Source organism: Tamandua tetradactyla, chromosome 1 (assembly GCF_023851605.1).
Source record: "Tamandua tetradactyla isolate mTamTet1 chromosome 1, mTamTet1.pri, whole genome shotgun sequence".
Taxonomy (NCBI): Eukaryota; Metazoa; Chordata; class Mammalia; order Pilosa; family Myrmecophagidae; genus Tamandua; species Tamandua tetradactyla.
Window position 1 is genome coordinate 185,713,239 of NC_135327.1, and position 27,512 is coordinate 185,740,750.

The window sequence follows — 27,512 nt, forward strand, 5'->3', positions numbered from 1 at the left end:
TGCATACATGCGCACTTGCCCACTCAGAGCATTTTAAACAAACGTGGGGACCACTAAGGGCACTGTTAGAGTTTTTAGAAACCACCAATAGAACCTACTTTAACTTCAAATACTGCTGATGATAATGAAAAATAGTGCCCCCACTTTGAAAAACAATTTGGCAGTTCTTCAAAACATTAAAGATAGTTACCATATGATCCAGAAATTCCACTCCTAGCTATACTCCAGAAAATTGAAAACATGTCCACACAAAACTTCTATGAGAATGTTCATGGTTTGTAATACGCCAAGAGTGGAAACAGCCTAAATGTCCACTGACTGATGAATGGGTTAACAAAATGTTGCAGATCCTTACCTTGGAATATGATTTGACCATAAAGAGGAATGTTTGTTCTGCTACATGCTACAGCTTGGATGAACCTTGGAAACATTAAGCTGAGTGAAAGAAGCCAGACACAAAAGGTCGTCTGTTTTATGATCCTGTTTTTATGAAATGTTTGGAAAGGCAAATCCATAGAGATAGTAGATTCATGGTTGCCAGGGTCTGGAGGGAGAGGAGGAATGGGGAGTGACCACTAATGGATATAGAGTTTCTTTTTGGGTAATGAAAATGTTCTGGAATTGTTCAGCGGTAATTGGCTGCACAACTTTGTGAATATACCAAAACTCACTAAATTAAATTCTTTGAAAGAATGAATTTCATGGCATTTATTTTATAGCTCAGGGTAAAAAGAGAACCTACCCTAGGTAGCTTAAGCAGAAAGGAATTTTATGAAAGATATTAGTGCTCATAGAAATTCCAGAAGGACTTTAGAGTTCAGGTGCACAAGCTTTGTGGCTAGAGACAACACTCAGATTACTTTGTAGGAGCCTTTATTGACACCCTTTAGCTCATGTCTAGAAGCTTACACTCCCAAAAATGAGCACAGAATACTACCAGGTCCTCTTTTCATGCTGTCTCTGGAGCATTGATGTCTCTCCGTACCCAGATTACACAACTCTACTTGTCTTCTGAAAGGGAGACAGCGAAAGAGATTTTCTATCCTCTTTCCTGGGGAGGCAGAATACTCAAGGTGGGAAATTTCTTAAATACAAGAGGAGTATTTAAAAGGTATGACAAATATATACAAGAGATGTATTTCCACTTTAGCATTATATAATTTCTATTTTAGTGGTGTTTCACTTATTTAGAATAAGTCATGGGAAGGCTTATTTGAATTAATGAAAAACTGAGTTATACCAAAAGAACTTAGACAATATGGAGAAAGGAACAATAAGATGGACTGAGAGCTATTCATTCTCTCATTTACTAATTCAACAAATATCTATATATTTCAAATGTTTGGCAGAGTGCTAAGGATAAGGAATACAACGATAAACAAGATGGACAAAACCCTAACTCTTGAACTCATTAGGCTAGATGAGCGCACAGGCAAGCATAATACAGTATGACAAGCAAAATAATCAGATGTGAACAGGAGCACAGAGGAGGTACAACTATTGGGGAAAAAAAAAACAACAGAAAACCTGCCTTCCTCTTTTAACAGAGCTTTCTCCTATGTCACTGGGAAAGCAAAGGCTCCTTTATCATCTCTTGTGAAATACACTTCTCTCCTCCAATTGCAACCAACATTACAGAACAATAAATCAATCATAGCAGAAGCAGGCTACATCAGCCCATTCACCTTTGCTCAGTACTCTTCAAGAATCACTGAAGGGCAGACACAGTAAAGAAAAAGAACGGCTATGAGGTTAGTGCATTTCTTCATCTGGGTGTTCTCTTGTAAGTGTTCCTGTCTCCTTCTCTGTGAAGTGATTTCACGTACTTCCTATGCTTTTTTCTATTTTTGTTACCTTTCCATAGATTGTGAGGAATAGGGACGAGATAGTGCATGGAGTCGTGGGCAGATTGGAGAGGAGTGACGTGTGTGTGCGTGTGTGCGTGTGTGTCAGTATTTAGGAGAAGATACTGAAGGTCTAATACGAGATGTTCCTCCCTCATTGGAAGAAACTAAGAAGTAATAAACAGATTAGGTCATTCTGGAAACTAGCTGAAGGTGGTATTGATTGAGAGGAAGGTGAAAGTATTCCAGCTTTGGGCAGCCAGGGTTTCTAAGTCGGGAGGAATTTATGCCTTCAAGTATATCTACTCTTACCAACTTCCCGTTAGAGAAAAACGATACTTGGGTAAGAAGGCAAATTGATTAATAATGTGCTTGTTGTGGTATTATGTTGGCTGGGTAAGGAAAAAAAAATGGTTGGCAAACAGGTTCGGTTCCTCAGATTTCTTTCACTGCCTGAAATTCCACCATTAGAGATTTAGCCTCTGATCCTTAAAGACCTGCAGTCTGGGAGGCAATGTGGAGACAGTACTCAAGTAGCTTAAATAGTTTAAGAAGAAAGTCCTCTCAGTTTTTGCCATTAACCGAGGTTGGACAAAATTCCTTAACATTCATCAATAAAGTTGGATATCATAATCAACTTTTTGTAGGGATTTTCATGGAAATATAATACCATTGCATACATATTAGTAAAAAATTCTTGAACAACATAAACTAGAAGAGAGATCCTTGGTACATTTAGATTAATAGGGAAAACAGTTAATAAATCCCAACTTCAATCCCCAACTTCAATTTAGCCAAGGCTAAGGTTCTTCCTAAACCGCTCTTGGCGAATTATCTGTAGATCCTTCCTCCTTACACCCTAATATTAAGGTGCTTCTTTTCTTGGTTTATAACACAATAACCCATTAACCTGAAGGCTGCCTTCAAATACAAATTAAAGCTATGCAGTTATATGAAAATAAATGGTCATAGCCTTGGACTGAAGATAAGAAGAACATGGGAACAGGAAAATGAAAAGTGAAAGGAAAGATGTTAAATAAAAAAGAGAGACATGCAATTCTTTGTCCCATGTATTTGTAGGTTATCATTGCATGCATGCTGGTTGGGGATGGCTGGAATATAGTAAGGAAAAGAGGCTGGGGAGGTGAGCAAACGAGGTGTTATGTAGAGCTTTAATTCCAAAACTGAAGAATTTATATTTTGTGTGGAGAATCAGTGAATTTGTGAATACAGGAGAGCCAAAATGTCACTCCAGCTGCAGTGTGTTTAAAAGATATGAGGAGCAGAAAGAGAGGAGGCGGGAAGCCAGTTGGAAGCTGTCCTCACCATTCAGACCTGAAATGATGGCCAGACTAATGCATTTCCAGTAAGAATGGAGAGACAGGTAACTTTAAGAGCTATTGGGAAGGTAGTCTGAAGGACTTGGTAACTACCTTTGAGAACCAACATAAAGAGAGGAGTCCAAAAAGATTCTTAGGATTTTAAACAGATTATGATTATTTTCCTCAAGCTATTTATTTATAGGAAGAGTAGCTAATTTGGCAGAATTGGTAGAATTTGAGACTGGGGTGTGGAGAGATATGATGCATGTTTAAATATGTTGAATTTGATTGAGTCTGTGAAGCATCCAAGTGAGACATCTAATAGATAGTAGAATATATGAATCTAAGCCTCAGGGCTAGAATTACAATCTGATTGTTGTCACCTGTTATATGAAGCCATTTGAGCAGCTGGGATTGCTCAAGGTGAGTAAGTAATTTAAAAAGAAGACCTGTGATGAAAGCAAATGGAGCATCAACATTTAACGAAGTAGGGGACTGCAAAGAAAATTGAAGAGGAGCCAGAAAAGTAGAGGAAAAAGCAAGATTAAATTGTGTGAAGAAATCCAAAGGTGGAGAGTTTAAAGGAGGAAAGAATGGTTGATAGTGCTACATGTTTAAGACAGTGCTCATTTCATTCAGTAGCTAATTTTCTAGTGACCTTGGTAAAGGCAGTTTCAGTGGAATGAAGGAAACATATCATGCAGTAATGTATGTGGAAGGGAATACAGTATGAAAACTCTTTTTAAAAAGTTAGCTATGAAAGGAAAAAGAAAGTTATTAGGGTACCTAAAGAAGGACATTGTCAGCCACCAAGTATATGGCAAATTGGCATATATTTATGAGGTAAAGAACAAGTTCAGAGGAAGAAATTGATAATGCAAGAAAGAGGAAGAATAGCGGGATATGATTTTTGAGAAATTCGTAAGCTGCAAGAGTTAGAGAACAGCTGCAGGGATTAATCTTGGACGAAAGAAAGGAAAACTCTTCCATTAAGAACAAAGAGAGAAGAATTTACCTAGACATCGATATGTTTGGAAAGGAAAACTCTTCCATTAAGAACAAAGAAAGAAGAATTTACCTAGACATCGATATGTTTGTAGGAAAGCATGAGTTGAGAAGAATGGAGGTAAATTAGTTTCTGGAAAATAATCATTTTTTTTCTGTGAGATGGGAGATGATATTGCCTATGTGTGAGAAAGAAGGTGGCAGAATTTGGGACTTGAAAAGAAGGGTCGGTGTTTGAAATTGTTTCTGTGAAAAACAAGAGACACTTGCAAGATAATCAACTTTCAGGCTCTGTTTATTTGGTAAATTATCAACCTCAGTGGCATCTCCATTGGGTTGGGTGCATAACACATTAGATGGTTTCATCACATAGGCTTAGTTTACAGATAAAGGAGCGAGGAAAGAAGAGCATTGCTAGGGAGTTGGTTAAACGATAGATATTAAGGGCTAGGCCAGTTTGGATAAAACCAGGAGGAACTAAGAGATTTTATTAAAATAGAAAGTAAACAGAAGACCCCATGTGATCAAACAATAAGGAGAGTTGAAACAAAGCAATAAGAGATTAAAAGGACATAAGGTACTGATCAATAAAAGGAAAGTCGAGTTCAATATTTCAAATGTGTAATAATTCTGGGAGGTCTGGGGAATAATTCAATGTATGGGGCTGATAGAAATGCAATGGCACTGAAGATCAAGATGGGGCATGTGTCATGGAATGGAGAGGCATGAAGATAAAGTTAAATTCAGTATAATAAGTGCAGAAAAATGGAGTACATCCGGAATCTGACCTTGTTTTATAGAATCAGAAACACAGGTCCAAATAGAAAAAATGCCCATGTGTTAGTAAGAAAAATAGAACAAGAATTCAAGTTCTTTGGCTGCCCATTCAATACACCCTCCAGCATACTAAATATTTAAAATTTGAGTTAATGCATGATCTTCAGGGCTATAGTGAGCCATCAAATTTATATGGGTTTCTTACAGAAAAACAAACAAGCGAACAAAATTATATGGGTTTGTATGCTATGAGCATAAAAGCAAGCATTATGCTGGGTATCAGGTTCTTTTTCACCACCAGCATTTTGAAAGCATGAGTGACCTCTAAGCAGTGGGACACCTCAGTGTCATGCAACGGGAATTGGAATATGAAGACCTGGATTCAGGTTTTGCCACTTTCTTCCTCACTGAGTGTATCCTTCTCCCTTTTGCACAGGGTAAGGGTGAGCATCAGAGTAAGAGAGGCTGAAAGAGCTTGTGACTCTTAACTCCTGTTTCTTTCTCTTTTACTCCATTCCATTCCTCCTTCTTTCCCCCCAATTACTTATGTCTGATATATTTTTCTTTGGGCAATACTCGATCCCTCTTCAGACAACAAAGGCAAGAGCCATAGAATTGTTGGATGCACAGACTAAAGTTAATTGTAAACACTGTGATGAACTGAAATAAATGTTCTCTTGAGTAAGTAAAGAGAAATGTTGGCAATCAAGATTGTTTTGTGAATAAATGCACATTTTAATACTGATGCCGATCTACTCTCTTGGACCAATGATGCTTTATGGCTTACTTTAATCCAGTTATCTATGTCCAGGAATCTCAATGTATTGGAAGTCCTTCTGATCATACTCTTCCTAATCGTATTGGCTGTAGACATCTTTTTGCTGCTACTTGTGTTGGAGAATACTTCAGGTAAGGAATCTGCTTGTGACTGCTGGATTGAAAAAGTTACTATTGAAAGTCTCCTCTGGATGCCTAAGAGATATTTATATCCCTTCACTCTTCAGCCCACACCACATTGGACTATTCCAAAGCCACATTTTTAATGATTTCTAAAAGAAAAATGTTTTCTTTTTCTGCAAAAAAAAAAAACCTTGAATATATCATGGTTTCTCAAGCCTCATTTGGTACAAATCTAGCAGGATGCAGAATTATGCTCACCAGATGTCTGTCATTCAATCCAGTCATGAAGTCATAGAGATCTCAAGGAGAAAAAATAGTAAAGGTAGTAGTACCCAACCTCACTGTGTATGGAGGAGGAAATTAGGCTCAAGGGAAGTTGAAGGCTGATTAATTTGGCCTAAATATATCCATTATACTTTGTCTCCAATTTAGAGTTACCCATATTCTGACTGAAAAAGCTATGAGTTTTTTCATAGATGGCTTTGAAATTGTTCTCTCTCTCTTACAGACGCATCAAATAGAATGCCATCTCCTCCAGCCACACATTATACTCTACATCATAAAGCAACATGTGTAATATGAAAATCTATTTTCAGCTAAAACTGAATTTGGGGCTTGTTCTACTTGATAAACTTTGCTTTATGGATCTAAATTAAGCATCAAGTGAAAAGAGAGTGTATTAATAACAGAACCCTATATGTTCTGTTCTCTTTTTACCATACTTCACATCAAACAGTTAAGCACCTGCTAGAAACAATTATGGTTTGGAAAGATAATTTGAAAACCACTGCTGTAAACCATTCTTGAACGTATTTCCACTTTTGCAGCATAGAACTTTTTTGGGGGGTAACAAATCCGTGAGATTACTAGCCAGTGTATATAAAGAAGTAGTTCCTCATTTAACATAAAACTAAATATTCACAGTTGCAAACTACCCTCCAATTCATCCAGAGTCAATCATCTTTAAACTGTTTTACACACTGGACTTCTCTCAGAAGTTTTTTGAAGACATGTTTCCATAGCTTGAAAATAAATTTCAAAACAAATGTATGTACGTGCATACATACAATTGAGAGACATTAAAAAAGTAGAGATGCTTTAAGTTCTTTTTTTAATGGGAACAAAGTCATTGAAGGGTGACTATTATGCCCATGGTAACTGTTGCCTCAGGCCACAGATTGAATCCTGGGTTTTAGACGGCTCATGAAGCCCATTGAATCTTACCTACTTCTGATGTTTTTATATGTGGGATTTCACAAAGGTAATAAAAGCTAAAGTTAGGAGAACCAATTTTTAGTGAATGTCTATACCTCACACTGGGTCAATGATATCTGTTAAACCTACCTAGAGAGTTGCTGAGACTTAAGTGGAACAAAAGAAAAATAAATATATGTATGGTATAACTAGATATCCACATTCAAGAAAATGAAGTTGAATCCCTCTCTGACACTGCATAAAAATTAACTCAAAATGGATCAAGGACTTAAATACAAGAGTTAGAACAATAAAACTTTTAGGAGAAAACATAGGTAAAAACCTTTGTGAATTTGGATTAGGCAAAGCTTTACTGGATATAACACCTATAGCACAAGCCAACCAAAGAAAAATAGACAAATTGGACTTCATCAAATGAAAACTTTTTGTACTTCAGAGAATACAATCAAGAAAGTGAAAAATTTCACCACAGAATGGGAGAACATGCTGCAAATAATGTATTTGATTACTTCTAGTATCCAGATATGTATAAAAAAAATTTATAACTCAATGATGAAAAGATAAATAACCCAGTTAAAAATGGGCAAAGGACTTGAATGGTTATTTCTCCAAATAAGATATGCAAATTGCCAATAAACCTATGAAAAGATACTGAACGTTATTAGTCAGTAGAGAAATGCAAGTCAAAATGAGATACCATTTCACAATTGCTAGGAGGCTGTAATAATACTTTTAAAAAGCAATTACAAGTTTGTTGAGTATGTGGAGAAATTGGGAGCCTCATACTAATGGGTATGTTGTTTCTTTTTGGGGTGATGAAAATATTTGGGAATTAGAGTGGTAATAGTTGTATTACCAGGTGAATATATTAAATCAACTGAGTTGTATGCTTTAAAAAGGTGAAACTGTATGGTATGTGAATTATATCTTAATAAAAATAGAAAGTAACAATAACAAAAAGAAACATAAAAAAAATTTTATATGCAAACACAAATACCCAGCTACTAGTGGTCGGTGTACTTCCGATATACTTTGACTAGAGAATAGGCTGAAAGCCTGTTTGTAACTGTGCCATCTTCCTTTCTGGAACTGTGAATACACTATAAAATTTCACCTTTGTTCTTTAATTCCGTGCAGATTCATTTGTTCCAGAGTGTTCGGCGGGTCCCCAATCAGAAAGGATAGACTGCTCTCTTGGCCAGCTGGTGACAGAGGTCAGAGAAACAGAATTCCTGCTTTATTTAAAAAAAATGAATGTGTGAAATGGGGAGAGGGATGTGGTGGTTGTTTTAGTGGCGCTGGAATGTTTTATGAGCTTCTGATTTGTTTGCTGTTATTTCCTTGTTGAAATAAGCAACAGCCCTGAGGAAGTGAGGAAAGGAAGTAAGGTAAAAGGAAGAGGAGGAGAAACTAATAAGCACTTCGGTTTATGAATCCTGAAGCCCAGAGTGGAGGAGGAGTTCCAAGTATTGCTAAATGTGGTACAGACCTGTTTCCAAGGCATAGATGTGGAGAAGTTTTTGGTCTGGACTATATATTCCTTGAGGGTAGAGGCGAGCCATGTTGTGGATGGCTGAGTCACTTGTAGGACTCAGGGTGACTTCTTATCAGGCTTCTGGAATCATGTTGTCAGCAACATAAAGCCCAAGAAGCATGTTCTAAAACCAGAGGTTTTCTCCTCAAGTAGCATGCATAAGAACATCAATTATTTGAACCCTGCTTAATTGGAGCTTATGACTGTGTCTAAAAACTTGTAATGTTTAGATTTGATTGCTTTATACCATCCTGCATTGTGTTCCAAAATTTATCACCTAATTTGTAAATAGTTATGACTAAATTTCACTTAAGATGTAAAAAGAATTACTCCACATTTTTTTAACTAAGGACAGATGAACCATTCTGTGCTGTTGTCCTGGGTGGAATACTGACTGTGGGATTAATTAGAACCGAAGTTTCAGGAAAATGAAAATGTTTTTGGAAGAAGAAGAAAGATACTATTTCCTTTTGGATGAGTGCCGTAATTAATACTTCTCATTATTACATAAATACCCGACACTTTTATTTTTTGTTTGAAGGTTATACATACATAAGAGATCATGTACTAAATAAAGCATTGTTAATATAGTTTCGTAGACACTTTTCTCTCAAAAAAGAAAGAAAAACACTAGGTATTAAGGTACAGAGAAAACCTTGGGAAAAGAATATATACTGAGTGTGCCATTGTGGCCAAAAAAACAGGCATTGCTGAGAAGGGACTCTGAGATGATAAAGCAAGCATTAATAAAAAAAAAAAAAAAAAAAAAAAGGAAGCATACCTTGAGAAAAAAAAATCATTCTAAGTATCAGAATACCATATGTAGCTCAAATGCACCTCAAAGGATGTGGAGGGCTAAAATAAGAATAGAAAAGACTAGTTACAGAAAGATAATGATGGAGGGACTTGTTTTTTTTTTTAATAAGTATGGATTCAAATGACCTCTAAATTGAGACAGTATGCATAACAGAGGATAAGAAAATATCTGCAAAATAAATAAATGGTATAGTTAGAGAAAATTCAGAATTTTCAACAAATACTTCAAAGTTACAATAAGTGGTTCTTTGGTACATTTTTTGGCAGTGTATTTTGAAGGATAAACCAATAAATTCCATGTTGAAACATGGAAAAATGTTCTCAGTATACTTTTCTGAGTTAATTTTGACTCTAAGTTATATGTCTGATTATACCTGTTAAAATCTTTCTTACTAAAATTACTGATACTTAAGTATGCTTTCCTCTGTGTTTAAAAACAGAACCCTAAATTCATTCTTTTTTTTTTTTTTTTTTTTTTTGGATTTTTTTTTTTTTTTTTATTAACGGAAAGAAAAAAAAGAAATTAACACAACATTTAGAAATCATACCATTCTACATATGCACTCAGTAATTCTTAACATCATCACATAGATGCATGATCATTGTTTCTTAGTACATTTGCATCAGTTTAGAGGAACTAGCAACACAACAGAAAAAGATATAAAATGTCAATATAAAGAAAAGAAATAAAAGTAGTAGTAATAGTAAAAAACAACAACAACAAACAAACCAACAAGCAATCAAAAACAAAAAAAAACCCTATAGCTCAGATGCAGCTTCATTCAGTATTTTAACATGATTACTTTACAATTAGGTATTATTGTGCTGTCCATTTTTGAGTTTTTGTATCTAGTCCTGTTGCACAATCTGTATCCCTTCAGCTTCAATTACCCATTGTCTTACCCTGTTTCTAACTCCTGCTGAACTCTGTTACCAATGACATATTTCAAGTTTATTCTCGAATGCCCGTTCACAACAGTGGGACCATACAGTATTTGTTCTTTAGTTTTTGGCTGGATTCACTCAGCATAATATTCTCTAGGTCCATCCATGTTATTACATGGTTCACAAGTTTATCTTGTCTTAAAGCTGCATAATATTCCATCGTATGTATATACCACCTAAATTCATTCTTAACTTGTCCATAGTAATGACTCCTGTAATTCATCTCCATTTCTTCTAAACATGTGCTATTGTCAGACTCCTCAGTGTTTATAAAGGAAAAGGTAACTTTTCTTCCCCATCTTTATTTCCACTTAGCAGACTATTGACGCATGACTGCACGAGTAGACATAAATGAAGAATAGCTTTAGTCTCTATATTTGTCTGAGCATTATAAACTCAAACTCAGTGACCTCAAGTACTAATTCTCAAAAGCTCCACTCAAAGAAACATTTTTTGAATGATTTATTGAAGCTTATGAAGTCCACCCATTTCTCTGAGATTCTAAAATGAATCTATTGTTTAAGCCAGATAATCAAAGAGCTACACACCCAAACAGCAATCTTTTGTCCTTTTATAGAATTGTTTTCCAATAATAGTCTGCTTGGGTATTTTGCTGTCAGCCTACCTTCAAAGGGATTTTTAAAAACAGCACTCAATAGGCTCATGTATTTATTTTTAGAACATTGTTGAGGCAATTGTTCAACACAGCAAAAGGTGTCTTCCTGAAGGATAAATATCCTCTACTTCCTCAAAAGACAGAGTTGTAAAGTTCTTAAGCAATTATATTTTATAGCCACTGTGGATAATGTTTTCTTCTTTGTGTTGGTTTCCAAAAAGCTTAGAGCTATTTTACTTCTTGTATTTTTACTCTTTATTTTCCCTTTGCCTTGATTTTTCATATTATTTCAGGAAATGTGTTTTCTAAGACATATAATACATATTCAACATGAAAACACATTGCCATTTATACCTTTATTTATGGGTTCTATAATCTTGTATAAGTTTTAAAACATCATACAATCAAACCCATCTGACTTTTCCTTTAATGTTTCTGGCTTTTCTTTAAATCTTAAAAGGTCTTCAGCATTCTATATTGTAAAATTTCTATTGTTATTATGGTTTCATTTTAACATATTAGCATAGTTGATCTATATTGACTCATTTTGATTCAAGTAATGACAAATGGATCTAGATTTTTTAATAGAAATTCCATTATCCCAATAACATTATTTATCCTAAACAAAAAAGAAATCCAGTATTCCTCCACTGGTTTGAAATATGTAGAAATTTCCACATATGCTTAGGTATGGCTCTGAACTCATTATTTTTTTCATTAGTTTCTCAATCTATTCTTCTGTCTATATCATATATTTATAAATGTTTTAATGTATAGTAAGGCTTTATACCCTTCAGGAATATTTTCCTGGTGTTTTTTAATATTTCTTAACCCATATTAATTTTAAACATATTCAAGTCATCCATTACATTCTATAAAGATATTAATTAGGATTGCATTGAATTTTGTTTTGAATTTAGGTGATATTGGCAACTTGATAATTTTGGATTTTATTCTAAAACCAAAAATTCTCTCTTTGTTAAATCATTTTTTAAAAGGATTTCGCAATTTAGTTTTATGTTTTTCCTTATATAGGTCTTATTGCATACGCATTATGAAATTTTTTCCCTAGGTATTTAATGTTTTAGTTTCTATTAAAGTGTAATATATTCCATTATGTTTTGCCACTTATGTTTTTTTATTTTAAGAAATCTAGTGATTGTTTTATATATATTGTATAATTAGTCAACTTAAATTTTCTGTTGTTTCTGAAAATGTTTTTTTTAATTCTTTCCATAATTGTTATCTAAGGCAAATAATGATAACTTAACTTTGCATTAATATTTATCTCTCTCTTATTCCTATATTCAATTACAAGGCCTAGTTCTTCCAGATGGTGATGGTTGATTTCCCTTATTTGTGTTTGACTTTGAAGAAAATGCTTCTCATGTTAAAGTATTACAGATGATGTTTACTGCTGGTTTAACAGAGTTATTCTATTTATATTGAGAACTATATTTCTATACCTATTTTTAACAGTTTTATTTTTTTAAAGAAATGGATGGAGGATTTTCTACCTAAAAAATTGCTATTAAAATTTTCAAGGTAGGAGATGGTGGCACAGTGGCAGAGTTCTCAGCTATCATGCCAGAGACCTGGGTTTGATTCCTGGTGATTGCCCATGCAAGAAAAAAAAACAACTTCAAATAGAGCAAATTTGAAAGAATTTTACACTAAACCCCTGTTTACCTGCCACCTAAATTATACTATTAATATTTTACTTTGTTTTCTCATATCTATCAGTATATTCCAGATTTTCCCCATCAATCAAGCCATCTCATTTATGTGCACTTGAAACAGAACACTAAGCTTTCCCATAAATATCTTATCATGCATATGCATAGAGTTCAATATTTATTCATAGCTTTTTTTTAATCTTGGAATATAATGTACAATGAAATACCAATGCTTTGGAGTATATCTGTTGAGTTATAGCAAAGAATATCTATGTAAACCAAAACGTATCAAGATATAGACTCCACAGAAGTCTCTTAATGACATTTTCAAATCAATTCCCACCTGCTGAGAGGCAATCACTGATAGAATTATTCCACCATAATTGTCTTGCCTATTCCAGAACTTCATAAAAATGGAATGATATAGTGTAGTTTAAAGCATCTTTCATTTAGCTTGTTTGGGCATTTATTTATTTTGTTGCATATATATATATTCTTTGTGTTATTGAGTAGTATTGCATTGTATGAATATACCACAGTTTGTTTAACCATTTTCCTACTCACATGTACTAGAATGTTCATGGTAGCACTATTGACATTTTACTAGAAAACTATCTACTTCATTCGTGTTTTAAAATTTACAAGTTTAGAATTGTACTAACAATTTCTTTAGCTCAACATTAATTTTATAAGATGTGTCCTTTTGTAGGATGAGATCATTCATCCTCTTTGCTATAGAGTATTCCATTGTGTAAATATATTTGAATATTTTTTATCCATTCTACTGTTGACAGACATTTGTGTAGTTTCCATTTGGGGCTTTTTAAAATAGTACTGCTATGAACATACTAGTATTTGTCTTTTGGTGAGCATATGAAAGCACTTTTATTGGTTCTATACCTAAGAGTGGAATTGCCAGTGCATAGGGTATATGCATGTTTAGCTTTAGTTGACACTGCAAAACTATTTTTTTATACTGCAGAAAATACCAATTTATTCGAGTCTCTGCCCATGCACTTTCCAAAAACAAGCAAACAAGCAAACAAAAGAAACAAAACCAAAAAAAACAAAAACTCAACAAATGGTGCAGCATTAACAGGATACTCACATGGAAAAAGAATGAAATGTGGCCTCTACTATATAGCATACAAAAAGAATATATATATGTATATATAAATTTACACTTCCTCCAGCAGTAAATGAATGTTCATTTGTTTTACATCCTAACCACTCTTGTTGTTTTCTCCATTTTTCTTTATAACCATTCTGGTAGGTATGTGGGCTTCACTTTGTGGTTATAATTTGCATATCCCTGAATGACTAATGAAGTTAAGCCCTTTTTCATATGCTGATTCACTAGTTGACTAATCATATTTGTATAGCATCTGTTCTTTTTATTTTTCTCAGCTTTTTTCTCTCCAGCTTTTTCTTGTTTATTTGTAGTAGTTGTATAGCTATTCTGGATATAAATGTTTTGCTATATATAGATCTTTTTAGTATCTTCTCTTACTTTGAGGGTTGGCTTTTAACTCTCTTAATGGTATCTTTTGATGAAAACTGGATTTTAATTTTAATATAGTCCACTTAATCATTTTTTAGTAGTTAATCCATTTTGTCCTATTTAAAAATCTTGCCTACTCCAAGCTCAGAAATAAATATTCCTTTATTTTCCTCTAAAAGCATATTGTTTTATTTTTTGCATTTAGATCTTTAACCAATCTAGAATTGACTTTTTGTGTATGGTATGAGATAGGACTCCTGAAACATTTTTCCATGAATTTCCAATAACTAACACATTTATCAAAATGACCATCTTTTCCCCTCTGCATTGTAGTGGCAACTTTGCTATAAGTCAGATGTTCTAATATATGTGAACCATTTTCTGAATCTCCAGTTTGCGTCATTGTCAGTTTCTCTGTTCTTTTTGTCAATACCACACTTTTTATAGCATTATAATAAGTTTTCATATGTGGTTGTATAAGTCCTCCAAATCATTCTTATTTTCCCTCAATGTTGCCTAGTATATTCTTGGCCCTTTATATTTCTGTAAAAAAGAGCCACTCTGTCAGTTTCCTCACAAAAGCTACTAGAAATTTGATTATGATCACATAAAATGTATAGATTAATTTTGGGAAAATCAGCATCTTTAGAAGAGTGACTCTTCCAATCCATGAGCATAGTATAGTACTCCATTTATTGAGATTTTTATTTTTAAAATTTTTTGGAGTAGAGGTATTGCATGTTTTTGCTATATTTTTTCCTATTTGATATTTTGATAGTATTTAACTGGCATTATTTTTAACTTTAAATTTCCTGTTTATTTTTTTTGCTGGTATATTGATTTAGAATTGATTTTTGTATAGCTCTTTAACCAGCAATCTCCTTTAATTTAATTACTAATTCTCCTTGCCATTTCAATAGGTTCTTTTGGATTTTTCTAATGCAATGTTTTCTGCAAATAATATCAATTTAAATATTTATTCATTTGCATTCCATTTTCTTCTTTGTCTTGTAATATTGGTTCAATTTAAAGTTCTTTTTTCTAATTTTTCATTGTCAGTTTGAGAAATCTGATATGGTATGGTGGATTTTAGAGACAGGACTTTCTGAAAGCTTATCTTAGCAAGAAATGACTTCACAGGAAAATATTAACTATAACAGTGGTGTTTCCTGCTTTTGTAGGAAGTTGGCAACCTAATATTTACAGAATTTAAGTAACAGAGACTAGCTTGAAGAAACTCGTGCATTAAATGGAAGTTGGACTAGGTGATTTCCAAGTCAATTTTCAACTCTCAATTTCTGATGGGTAATAATTTCTGACTGGAATGATGTAAAACTTATATGGGAGAAAATTGGAGAATGGTTTAGAAAAGTTTGGTGCTAAGGAAATAGAGATAAGGAAATTTATGAATCAATTGCTGTAATGCAGGCATGAGTGTGATATTCAGGTTTATTGTGGTAACAATGGAAATAGGAAAGAAGGCAAGCAGCATGTATGTAGAAGGAAGAGATATGGGGTTTGAAAGAGAGCAGGATAAGTGCCTCCAAGGTTTCACCTTTGATATATTGGACTGATAACAGTTTAAAACTGGCTGTGATGTTAAGCCAGAGATGGCAGGCAAAAATTTATGTTTACCTAAATGTATTGTATATTTCATTTAATTGCTTTTTTTTTTCGCATGGGCAGGCACCGGGAATTGAACCTGAGGCTCCAGCATGGCAAGTGAGAACTCTGCCACTGAGCCACCATGGCCTGCCCTTAATTGCTTTTTTCTTTTTTTAAACTTTTTTTGTTATATAGTATAACATATATACAAAGCAAAGAAATGAAAAGCAATAGTTTTCAAAGCACTCTTCAAAAAGTGGTTACAGGACAGATCCCAGAATTTGTCATGGGCTACCACACTATCCTCTCATATTTTTCCTTCTAGCTGCTCCAGAATATAGGAGGCTAGAGGGCTTAAATAGTTTTTCATCATCACAATCGACTTTTTTTTCCTTCTTTTTTTTGTGAACAATAGCATATATACAAAAAAGCTATAAATTTCCAAGCATAGCACCACAATTAGTTGTAGAATATGTTTCAGACTTTGACATGGGTTACAATTTCACAATTTTAGGTTTTTACTTCTAGCTGTTCTAAAATACTGGAGACTAAAAGAGATATCAATTTAATGGTTCAGCATTCATATTCATTTGTTAAGTCCTATCTTCTATGTATAATTCCACCACACCTTTGATCTTTCCATACCTCCCTTTGGGGTTGTTTGGCCTATGGCAATTCTAAATTTTTGATATTGGAAGGGTCAGTTCACTGATATGGGGTAGGGAGATGAAACTATCTGATGTTCTGGAGAGGCTGGGCTAGGTTTCAGGACTTATCTGGACCAGGGACCCATCTGGATGTTGTAGGTTTCTGGCTGTAAGGTATAGGAGACAAAAGAGAGAAGAGGCAGACCAAAAAACATTAGAGTGAGCAAGTTTATTCCTGCACTCCTGGGCAGAGCTCACAGAACTCACAGAGCTTGCCGCTGGGTCCTGGTGCGGGCGATTTTTAAGGGAGTCAGGTGACGTCTAGAAGGGGCAGCACATTTTACACAGCTCGAGTCATGGTGACCTTCCCTGTTCCCCCGACCTAACATTCCAGCCTTTTTGTGATAATAGGGTGCTGAGAGCTTTCTGACTACTTCCTACTGCATTGAGGTGGTGTGGGGTTATAGGCCAGAACCATCATAGTCAGGAGAATGGGGAGGTTGGCTATAGGAATCTGGTGAGGAAGGCAGGCAGTGATAATGATGTAGGAGCATTTGGTTGATTGCCACCCATGAAAGTTCTTTTATGCATCCTTGAAGGAAGTTGAGGAGACAGGGAGCTAGGAGAAAGAAAAGACAGATTAGCATAATTGGTCCTAGTAGCAGGAGGAGCCATGTCACCAGGGGTGAAGAGAACCAGGTTAGGGCAGAGTTGGTTCCCTGTTTTCTATGGTAGAGATCTTTTAATTTGTTTCGGGTGTGAACATTTTGTTCTACCAGACCTGACTCTTTGATGTAATAGCAGCATTCTTCTTGGAGGAATATGCATGTCCCTTCTTTTTCAGCTGTTAGCAGGTCCAAGGCCCGTCGAATTTGAACAGTCACCTGGGCCAGTGAGGTAAGCTGACATTGCAGAGAAGATAGGGATTCCGATGTTGAGTCCAGGGCTACCTGTAGTCCAGTCTCGAAGTTTTGAGAGGTTAAAATACCATGTCCTAGTGCTCCTCCCGCTGCTGCTGAGGCTGCAACTGAGGCAGCCAGGCTGATGCCTACCAGGATAGGAAAGAAGGCAGCCCTTTTGGAGTGAAGGGGGAGCAGTAGCCAAGTTAGCTCAGATTCACTGTAGAGGGTTAATTGAGGAATTATGGTCACCAGGAAGCATGGTCCTGGGGTAGTGGGGTTGAGGCACTTGGTAAGAGTCCCATTACACGAGAAATATTGTCCTTTAGGGGTGTGGGTGGAGTTGTGGATGGTGACGTTAGTTTGGCATTTGCTATGGAGCTCTGCTTGGCTCATGGTTGTGTGCGTGAGGTAGCAGAGACTATGGGGGTAGGGAAGGTTATTGGGCTCTGGTTCCCATAGGGGGATGTTCTTTATGGTGGTATGGCAGGAATCAGGGTTATGATTATGTATTTGGGTAAGATTTATAGGGACAGCTGCTAATAGGGGCCTTCCCAATGAAGCACAAAGGAAACAGTGGGTTACATTGGGAAGTATTTGTGTTTAGTTGAGGAATTGTAAGGTATGTTGCAGGATTTGGAACCATGTTTGAGGGGCTGTTGGGGCAGATAGTTTGGCGAGGTGGTTGGAGAGGTTCTGCTCTGCTTATAAAATGTTGATAGACACCTGGGTATGAGTATTATTCATGAGGATACATACTTGCAATGTATTTCAATGGTGCTTATGGGGTACCAGGACTAGTCGCTGTAGTATAGTTTGCTTTGAACCTGCATCACCCATCTAGTGTCCCAGGGATCTGTAATATTCATGTAAAATCAGTTGGAACTGATGTAGAAGAGCCCCGTCCCATCATCAGCATCATGTATTTTGCATGACCAATAGGGGCATCCCCCATATGTCGTTATACTTGTCCTGGTTGCAGTAAGTTTTAGTTTGATCATATGGAAAGCAGGCAAATGCCCCCGAGTTGCTAGTGACCACCTTAAGAGTTATGGGGATGGTTAAAGATTGGCTACAGCCCGTGAGAGGGCAGTCTCTCACAGCAATTATATGGCTGGTTGACTTGCCATTTTGGTTAACAGCTTCCCGTATTTTGAATTGCCATATATAGGAAGTGCCCTCAATGGGGGTTAGGAGGGTGAATAGTGTGAGTGAAGTGGATGCGAGTGGGCCCCAGACAGTGACAGGTGTATGGGCTTTCACTCTGTTTGTATAGCTTGACCCATGACAGGTGGTGCCAAGAGGGGCTGCCTAGAAGTTTTACCACTGTGGGAGTGGTAAGAATCACTGTGTGTGGGCCAGGCCCCCACTGTAGGAGTGGTCTGGGCTGGAGCTATTTAAGGAGTATTTCAGCTCCTGGCTGGAGACTGTGGGGAGGATCAGTGGGATCAGTTTCACCGGGTTGTGGCAGGAATCAATTGGTGTGTTCCTGCGGCAAATGCCTGATTAAGGAGAGATATGGTAAGTAAGAACCCAGAGGAGGAAGTTGCACTGGCAGATGGTGATTGAGTAGGAACGGGCGGCTGCACATGAGCTCAAAAGGGCTTAAGAAAGTAGGTGCTCATGGAGCAGTGCATAGTCGGGCAAGGACCAGCGAAAGAAGGTCGACCCAGAACTGTCATAATTCAATGGCTAGTTTGGTTAATTGCATCTTGATAAGACCGTTAGCTCGTTCCACCTTACCCAAGGATTGGGGTCTGTATGGGATATGTAGTTTCCAGTCTATTCCCAAGGCAGATGAGGCCTGCTGGACCTCCTGAGAAATAAAAGCTGGGCTGTTATCAGATTGGATGGAGGTAGGTAGTCTGAAGCGGGGAATGATTTGTTTTAGGAGGATGTCAGCTATCACGTCAGCAGTTTCCTGTGAGATCAGCCAGGGAGAAGGGAGTGTGTATTCGAATTAATCCTTCAGGTCCTGCAACTTCCCTGAGGGGACAGAGTAAAGTACTTTTTGAGCAGGTATGGGAGCTTACAGGTGAGGATGGCGAGGTTGTTGAGGACGATGAAGGATTAGGCAATAGCAGAGGAGCCAGTGAAGGGGGAAGGGGGCACAGTGGTGGTTGGAGAGCCGCTGGGGTAGAAGGAGGAAGGGAAGGATAAGATGGCAGCTGGAGAGCTGCTAGAGCAGAAGGGAAAAGAGAAGGACGAGATGGCAGCTGGAGCACTGCCAGCGGAGAAGGGGAAAGAGGAGGGCAAGATGGTGGCAGGAGCACCGCAAGTGGAGAAGGAGGGAGAGGAGGGCAAGATGGCAGCGTGAGCGCCACCAGCACAGAAGGGGAAAGAGGAGGGCAAAATGGCGACAGGAGTGCCACCGGAGGGAGAGGAGGGTAGAGCGGGGGAGAAGAGGATAGTTTCTCTAAATATGGTGGAGACCCTGGTCGTTTAAAGGAAGTTGAAACAGGGGATCAGAAAAGAAAGAAGTTTCATCGGACTGTTTGCCAGGAGCAAGGGCTTGGGGGTTTCTTTGGCTAGAAGAACCTGAGCCATTGAGCAGGAAGTGCAGAGAGAGGGGTGGGAGTGCAGAAGAAAAAAAGCCTGGACATAAGGAATTTTGGCCCATTTGTTGTTCCTCTGGCAAAAGGTGCAGAGGTTTGTAAGGGTATTAAAATTGAAAGTCCCATCCTCAGGCCAATGAGAATCATTGTCCAATTGATATTGGGGCCAAGACTTTTCACAAAAGTAAGTTAGGCATTTTGGCCAGCTGTCTGGAAGTAAATCCCATGTTGATAGGTTAGTCAGGAGACAACCCAACGGGGTAGAGGGTTTGGCTTTCAAGGATTTGCTGCCCATACTGATGGGTCTGAAAGGAGAAAGGACTGGCCCAGGGGGTGTTGGCGTCCCAATGCCCTGAGAGAGTCCTCGGAGCTCTTACGAGTGGGGACTCTTCCCCCCAGGGGACGTCTCACCCTGGTTTGAGGCCCTTTCAGGTCCTGGACCTGAAAATCAGAAGGGAAACAAGAAGCAGGGCATCCCCATGACTTTTTGAGTCCTGGGAAAGGGCATGAGGTTTGTGGGCATCCCTGTTCACCTCAGCCCTCGGACGAGAACCTGATGTGAATTCACAATTTTCAGAGGGTAATTTATGGACAGGCTCTCTCAGAACCATAAGACCGGGCAGCAAGGCTAGGAGGGAAGGGACTTACCCAATCTGTGGTGGATATAGCAGTGGGCCAAAGGATCCCTTGTCGCTGGATATGTGGAGGAAAGAGGAGAGAGGAGGCTGGGTTGCCCCTGACCAGGTGGGTGGCATCTGTGCTCTCCTCCTGGGTTTCGGCACCAAAATGTAAGGTTTAGGAGGTGAAAGAGAGAAGAGGCAGACCAAAAAACCTTAGAGTGAGTGAGTTTATTCCTGCACTCCCAGGCAGAGCTCAGAGAACTCAAGGTAGGGAGTTGTTAGCTTGCTGCTGGATCCTGGTGCAGGCAGTTTTCAAGCAAGGGAGTTAGGTGACATCTAGAAACGGCAACACATTTTACACACCTCGAGTCATGGTGACCTTCCCTGTTCCCCCGACCTAACACTGGCAAGTCACTCTAGTGCCTGGGAACTCTTGTGGAATCTTATAAATTGTCCTAGATGTTGTTTAGGATTGGCTGGAATGTTCTGGTTGGGGGATGGCAGGTTATGATAGGTAGCAAGGTCTACCTGAAGCTTACATAGCAGCAACCTCCAGAGTAGCCTCTTAATTGCTTTTTATAGAGGTCTACAGACTTTGGAACAATTTATGACAATGAAACCTGGAACTGACCTTTTAGACTTTACAGACTTCAGTTTCAGAAGTAGCATGGTAATTTCATGTCTGCCTCAGATGTAGGTATAGAGAGATTTATTCAAGATCCCCACATCTTTTTCCACTGCTTTCTTCCTCCAACTTGTGATCTGGGAGGAATCTGGCAAGAATATTAATTAGATCTAGAGATTCTAATGGTTACAATATGTTTGCATTATTTATAATAGTTATATCTACATTGTGACTTTTCAGAATGCTTACATCAGATGTTAGCATCGGAAGTACTTTGCAGTGATATACCTTTTTCAAATTAGCAGTTTATTGTGATATCTTCCTTCCATTTTTATTATATAGCATACACTGAATACATACATCCCTTTAATGAGAGAGATTTAGATATTGTTGCTATGTACAGTGTCAAATGGGAAAGTTCTAGTTCACAATACTTTTTTCTAAATCTAAAACCCTTCCCCAGAATCAAGTCAATAGCTAAGTGTGTTTTTTATCTTTCTATCCTTTTGCATATATACGTGTATTCTCAATATATATTATTTTGTTTTAACATGAATTCAATCAAACTGTATATAATTTTCATGACTTGCTTTTTTAATATAAGAAAATATTTTACTTATTAACACAATTATAGTTGCCACATTTTATTTTTGAACTTTTTTGCCTCTGTCAAGATGCTCATTTGATTTTCTTCTTCAATATTGTGAATTACATTAAAAGACTTCTTAATTTGGAACCATCCTTCCTTTCATTTGATAAACCTTACTTGAGTATTATTCATTAATTCTTTTAATACACTAATAATTTCAAACTCCTGATATGGTATTCAAATTTAGTACATCTATATTTTTTAAGTGAAATATGCTTAAACATTATGTTTATTTGAACTGTCTTTGTCTAGTTTTTTACCACAATTTTTCTTGCTTCATAAAATGAATCAGGAAACTTTCCACCTTTTTTCTATTTTCTGAAAAAATATATAATATGAAAATATTATATTCCTAAAAGATAAGGTAGAACTTTTATTCCAAAGCCACCTGGGAAATGTGTCCCTTTTTTAGGGAAAGATCTTTGACTCCCTTTCAAAATTCTCCACAGTTGCTGGTCATTTGAGGTTTTCTATCTCTTCTTTGCCAATTTTGATAGAAATTGGCATTTAATCTTATTGCAGTTCCCCTGTGTGTGATGAATTGCTTTTCCTTTGCCACTTTCAGGATTCTCTCTTTGTCTTTGGCATTTGACTTTCGGATTAGTATGTGTCTCAAAGTAGTTCTATTACGGTTTATATTTTTGGAGTATGTTGCATTTCTTGGACATGTATATTTATGTCTTTCCTAAGAGTTGGGATATTTGAGGCCATTATTTCCTCAAATATTCTTTTTGCCCCTTTTCCTTTTTCTTCTCCTTCTGAGATACCCATCTTTGTGTACTTTGTGCTGTCATTCAGTTCCCTGAGACCTTGCTCAACATTTCCCCATTCTTTTCTCTGTTTGTTCTTCTGTCTGTAAGATATCAATTGTCCTCTCTTCTAGTTTTCTGGCTTTCCTATGTCTGTTCAAATCTGCTGTTGTATGCCTCTAGCTTATTTTTAATCTGTTCTATTGTGTCTTTCATTCCCATGAGTTCTGTTATGTTTCTTTTCATACTTTCAAATTCTTCTTTTGGTCAGCTGATGTCTTTTTTTTTTTTTTTTTTGTCCTGTTTAAAATGGCCTTTTATTGATGGAAAGAGAGACACAGAAGGGAAGACTAAATTTACATAGCCTCATCTCAGAAGCTTTGGAAGTCATCACCCAATGTCTTTTTAATATCCTTTATCTCTCTAACCATTTTTTCCTTCATCTCTTTGAGTTGATTTAGAAAATTTGTTTGAACATCTTTGATTACTTGTTCCAAATTCTGTGTCTCCTCTGAAGTTTTAATTTGTTCCTTTGACTGGGTCATATCTTCCTGTTTCTCAGTATGGCTTAGAATTTTTGCTGATGTCTAGGCATCTGATTATCTTGATGAGTCTATCCTGAAGGTCCATTTCTCTCTCTTGCTTAGGGTTTTGTTGATTGGTTTTGTGTTAAGGCACTTTTTGACAATTGACTTAACTTATTCTAAAACTTTAGAATTGCCTGTGTTTGATCAAGTTTTTTCAGTTCCTCTTTATCTGATTCTTGACTTAGGTATGTAGTGCACTTTTTAAGATTGTACTCTTTGTGCAATTGTTTCATCCTCAGGAAAAAGCTTCCTTTCCTCTGATCCTTCTCCAGGAATCTTTTTTTTATTCTTTCATACATTTATGTATTAAATATTTATGGCACACCTGTAATATACAAAAGGTTGAATATATGAAAAAGAAATTCATAAGGCACAGCCATTCTTCAAGGACCTCACACTTTTGGTATCTCCACAGTACCTTGTGCAGTGAAAAGCAGGCGCAAGTCTTCACCTGTTGTTTAATGGAAGGCTGACTGATGGGAAGCTTGCAGGTATCTTGTATCACCCTAATCAATTGCCAAAGTAATGAGCCCCAGTAAATACTTCCTGAATAACTGCGTGGAACTCTTATTCAAAAGGGGAAGTAGAAGTTATTTCTGAATTCCTAGAGCCAGACTATATCTAAAACCATCAAGATTTAACTCCACTATATGCCACATTGGTATTAGAATGAAACAAAAGGTATCTCATCAGAGAATCTTTATTAGAAAGTATTATTTAAAAATTTTTTTTCTACTACTGGTTTCTTTCATACCATTAAATAATTAAAATCTAATTTGCATTTTGCAACACTCCCATAGGACTTTTTCATTTGCATATCATCCAATCAATTCTATTAAAACTTAGCGAAAATACTATTGTTTACTAGTAAAGTTAAGAGAACTTGTTCCACACTAATTATAAAACTATCCTTCAGTTTTTCTTACCCATAACAATACATGTTCACTAATGAATGAATAAACCTGAGCAGTAATTAGTTGGGACCGGTGAGTGATCACCATCCTGAAAACTCTTACCAATACTTCTAATAATGGAAAAAAAGGATTTTTTTTCTTGCTACCATCATTTTTTTTCACAATCACACAGTCCCATTGTGAAAGCTATATCATTATACAATCATCTTCAAGAAACATGGCTACTGGAACACAGCTCTACAGTTTCAGGTACTTCCCTCTAGCCACTGTAATACAACATAAACTCTTCCTCAAAATAAAGTCCAGATTTCTCAGTTTGGTATCCAGGTTACTCATAGTGTAGATACTATGTACCTCCAGCCTCATATCTTTTACTCAAGAAACGTGGCACAATAAATTTGTGGATTTTCTAAACATTTCACACATGTTATTTGCATTGCTGCTTTCTCTTTCTGGAACACCTTGTGACTGTTCACCTGTCTAACACTTCTTGGTGCTCTAGGACTGGACTTACCTTTCACGTACCTGGGAGCCCTTGCCTTTCCATGCACAGCCTACTAGCTGGGTATGATGCCTAGTAGATATGTTCTCTTAATGCTTGGGCACATTATACTTATGCACTCATCTCATCATTCTATAACTGCTTGTTTATCTAGATTTACCAATAAATTGTAAATTTGTTGAAGGCAAGACCTCTCTCTTTTTTATCTGTATTATCAGTTTCTTGCCTGAAAGATAATAAATACATGATAGATGGATAAAAGTATGAATAAATGAATGAATGCAATTATGACTTATCTTAAATTCTTCTTAGAGTAAAATGGATTATAATCAGGCAGCTAATATTTTCCTTCCTTCATTTTATATAATATTAGCTCTGTGCCATTGTTACAGAAAAACTGCAGAAGGCAACGTGGGTGCTGCTGGAATCCTGTGGCAGATACCAATGTCCCTAAGTGCTTCTTCCCCAGAAACTGGGGCTATAAGGTCAGCGGTGACCGCCAAAATACAAGCAATGGTGAGCATTGCCCCCTGCTTTTGTCCAGGTAATAACTCCTTATGACCTAGATAAATGAACTGCAAAGTAAAAGCTAAAAGTTTCTCCCCCACCCCCATCTTAGGATTCACTGATCAGCTGACTAAGTTGTCATCCCTACATCTATTTGGACATGATGTCGACAAAGTTCTCTTCAGAGCTGAATATCAGACCTTGAATCGTTTTCACTTTAAGGTTTGTTTGGGAGTTATCATCGAATACATCCCTGATAAAGGCAGTGCCCCCACTCTGGTTTTAGATCATTCTCCAATAGGCATTGCCTAGAGATGCAAGTAGGAAAGTACCTCAGTTCCTCCCTGCAGGAATCCCCTATGGGTGAGATAACTTTTATTTGATTGAGAACAAGTGATAGGTGATTTCTGCTCACAAATCAGGAACTACAGAGTCAAGAATCAGAGTCTGTTTTTCTTAGGGTCCATTTAAGAATGAACATCATTTGCAGTCTATAAGGAAGTGGTTATATCTTAAGTTGATCCTTCTGTTTATCCCCTAACAGATCACTGATTCAAATAATGAACGATATGAAGTCCCCGCTGAAATTCTTAATCGGTTTAATGGGACTGCTGATACCTTCAATTTGAGCTATCATGTAGAGGTCACTAATAAACCCTTCAGCATCAAAATAATAAGGACGAGCAACAAAAGAGTCTTGTGAGCTTTTCAATATTCTTTGTCCATCCTTGAATATACTAATTCTGTATATATACTTTAAATATATTAATTCACTAATTCTGATTGTGGGTGGGCAATGAAATAAGTACTGCTTGAGAAAATATTTGAACCTCAGAAAAATAGCAAAGATTTTACTGTCATTCAGTAACACCATTAATCTGTCATGACTGTAGAGCAAGGAATACTGAAATATAATATGCTGGTTTGCTAAGCTATGCAAATATGTTTTGGTTCACACGTATTTTTAACAGGTGATTTTATTATTTTGAATTAATAGGCTGGAAACTCAAATTCATTGTTCATCCTTCCAAATTACCATTTCCTGGGAAAGTTGCCATCAAGCACCTAACAAGAATTCCTACTTAAATCATAAATTTTATTGTGGAAAATATGAGTATTAATGTCAGTAAACCTGTAATCAGATCCTGGTTCCAACAAATCACAAGTCCATGTGTGATAATTCTTAATGTGCCTCATCTCCTTCAGCCTAATTTTCCTCATCCATACAAAAGGGGACCAGAACACCCATTTCAGAGGTTGTTGTTAGGTGTAATGAGATAATATTTATGAAGCCTCCAGAGTAGTCCCCATGTGCAATGGATGCACAGCAAATGTAAGGTCACAACTGCTTTCTTCTCCCAAATCATCCATCTCCATGTTGGTATCTTTTCACTACTGCTATGCTCTTCTAGAATTAAAGAATTAGAGATGCCCTAGAAAAGTCTTCAAAGGTTCCGTGAAAGTTGATGGTAACGCTTGAAACATGAACTCTAAGTATACTTGGAAAGGAGCAGACAGGTCCCTGGCCGAGAAGATTGCTCAGTGAGTCCCCCTTTCTCCCTGGCTCAGGTTGGACACGAGCATTGGGCCCCTCCTATTTGAACAGCAGTACCTGCAACTGTCTTTCCGACTGCCCAGCGCCAACGTGTATGGGCTGGGAGAACATGTGCACCAGCAGTACCGCCACAACATGACCTGGAAGACCTGGCCCATCTTCACTCGGGATACCACTCCCACTGTGGTAGGTGGTATCCTACTTATGACTCACCATAAGGACTACTTACCTTCCTTTCTGGGAAATAGACTACAAGGCAAATGCTAGATATTATTTTGCCCAGTTGTATTGGAGAATACTTGTTCTTATGGTTTATAAACCCACAGAAATTTTTAGAAAAATAATAATTTTTAAAAATTTAACTTTAAAAGGAAAATATAGGTAAATAATTATAGTGATAGAGTCTAACACGCATTACAAAATACTTCTACAAAATAATGGTGTCTACCTGAGACTCAGAGTTAGAACACTGAAGCTATGAAAGTCAGCATTACTCTATTCAGCAACTGTTAAAAAAGCTGATTAGACTTTGTCTAGAGATAAGAATGAAACTGATCTTGACAGGCTTAAGGTAAATCAGAATACTGGGTAAAGGATGATATTTTCAAACTTTAACCTCTGGGCAAGACCAAAGGGAGAGAAGCTCATTTCATGCAAAATTTATATTTTTGGTAGCATATGATCAGTTTACTTGAACACCATGATTACATGAACTCTTGAATAGGGAGTGAGATCTTTTTGGTTTGTACAGGTTAATGTGATGCCCCAATATATCCCAGAATAATTTGGGCAGAGAATAAAAAAGAATTTGCAAAGTCCCCTTGGGGGACTGGGAAGAAAGGAGGAAATATTAAACTATCCCACCTAGGGAATTCCTGATATTCTCACAAGTAATGGGGACAACCAATTAAAAAGGCTAGGCCTCAGTCTTGGAGTTCGCACCTATG

The 27,512-nt window shown here is 36.9% G+C and overlaps 3 protein-coding genes across 4 annotated transcripts in view; all 3 read left to right on the plus strand.

Moving 5' to 3' along the window:
- MGAM (maltase-glucoamylase) overlaps nucleotides 1-27,512 on the plus strand; it is a 198,935-nt gene that overhangs the window by 83,554 nt on the left and 87,869 nt on the right. The gene's annotated exons all lie outside the window — the stretch shown is intronic.
- Nucleotides 1,316-25,051, plus strand: LOC143673512 (putative maltase-glucoamylase 2). 2 transcript variants are annotated; one of them, XM_077148097.1, is made up of 4 exons: nucleotides 1,316-1,751; nucleotides 5,760-5,857; nucleotides 8,201-8,277; nucleotides 24,504-24,587. In XM_077148097.1, exons 1-4 carry the CDS (start codon nucleotides 1,747-1,749, stop codon nucleotides 24,570-24,572), a joined length of 249 nt encoding a protein of 82 aa, XP_077004212.1. In that variant the 5' UTR covers nucleotides 1,316-1,746; the 3' UTR covers nucleotides 24,573-24,587. The 2 variants fall into 2 exon arrangements, with proteins under 2 accessions (XP_077004212.1, XP_077004204.1); XM_077148089.1 differs by lacking the exon at nucleotides 24,504-24,587 and adding an exon at nucleotides 24,896-25,051 and having other exon boundaries at nucleotides 1,364-1,751.
- Nucleotides 25,074-27,512, plus strand: part of LOC143673504 (putative maltase-glucoamylase 2) — a 29,504-nt gene continuing 27,065 nt past the window's right edge. Inside the window, exons 1-3 of the mRNA XM_077148076.1 lie at nucleotides 25,074-25,232; nucleotides 25,555-25,709; nucleotides 26,580-26,751. Of these exons, the coding sequence (XP_077004191.1) occupies nucleotides 25,074-25,232; nucleotides 25,555-25,709; nucleotides 26,580-26,751 (486 nt within the window). The remainder of the gene's footprint in view (nucleotides 25,233-25,554; nucleotides 25,710-26,579; nucleotides 26,752-27,512) is intronic.

What these genes read in the sequence shown, in the direction of transcription:
- LOC143673512 (XM_077148089.1), top strand. An exon ending in TGTGTTGGAGAATACTTCAG is followed by an intron (nt 5,858 to 8,200) that starts GTAAGGAATCTG and finishes AATTCCGTGCAG; the next exon opens with ATTCATTTGTTCCAGAGTGT. An exon ending in TTGGCCAGCTGGTGACAGAG is followed by an intron (nt 8,278 to 24,895) that starts GTCAGAGAAACA and finishes CCATTGTTACAG; the next exon opens with AAAAACTGCAGAAGGCAACG.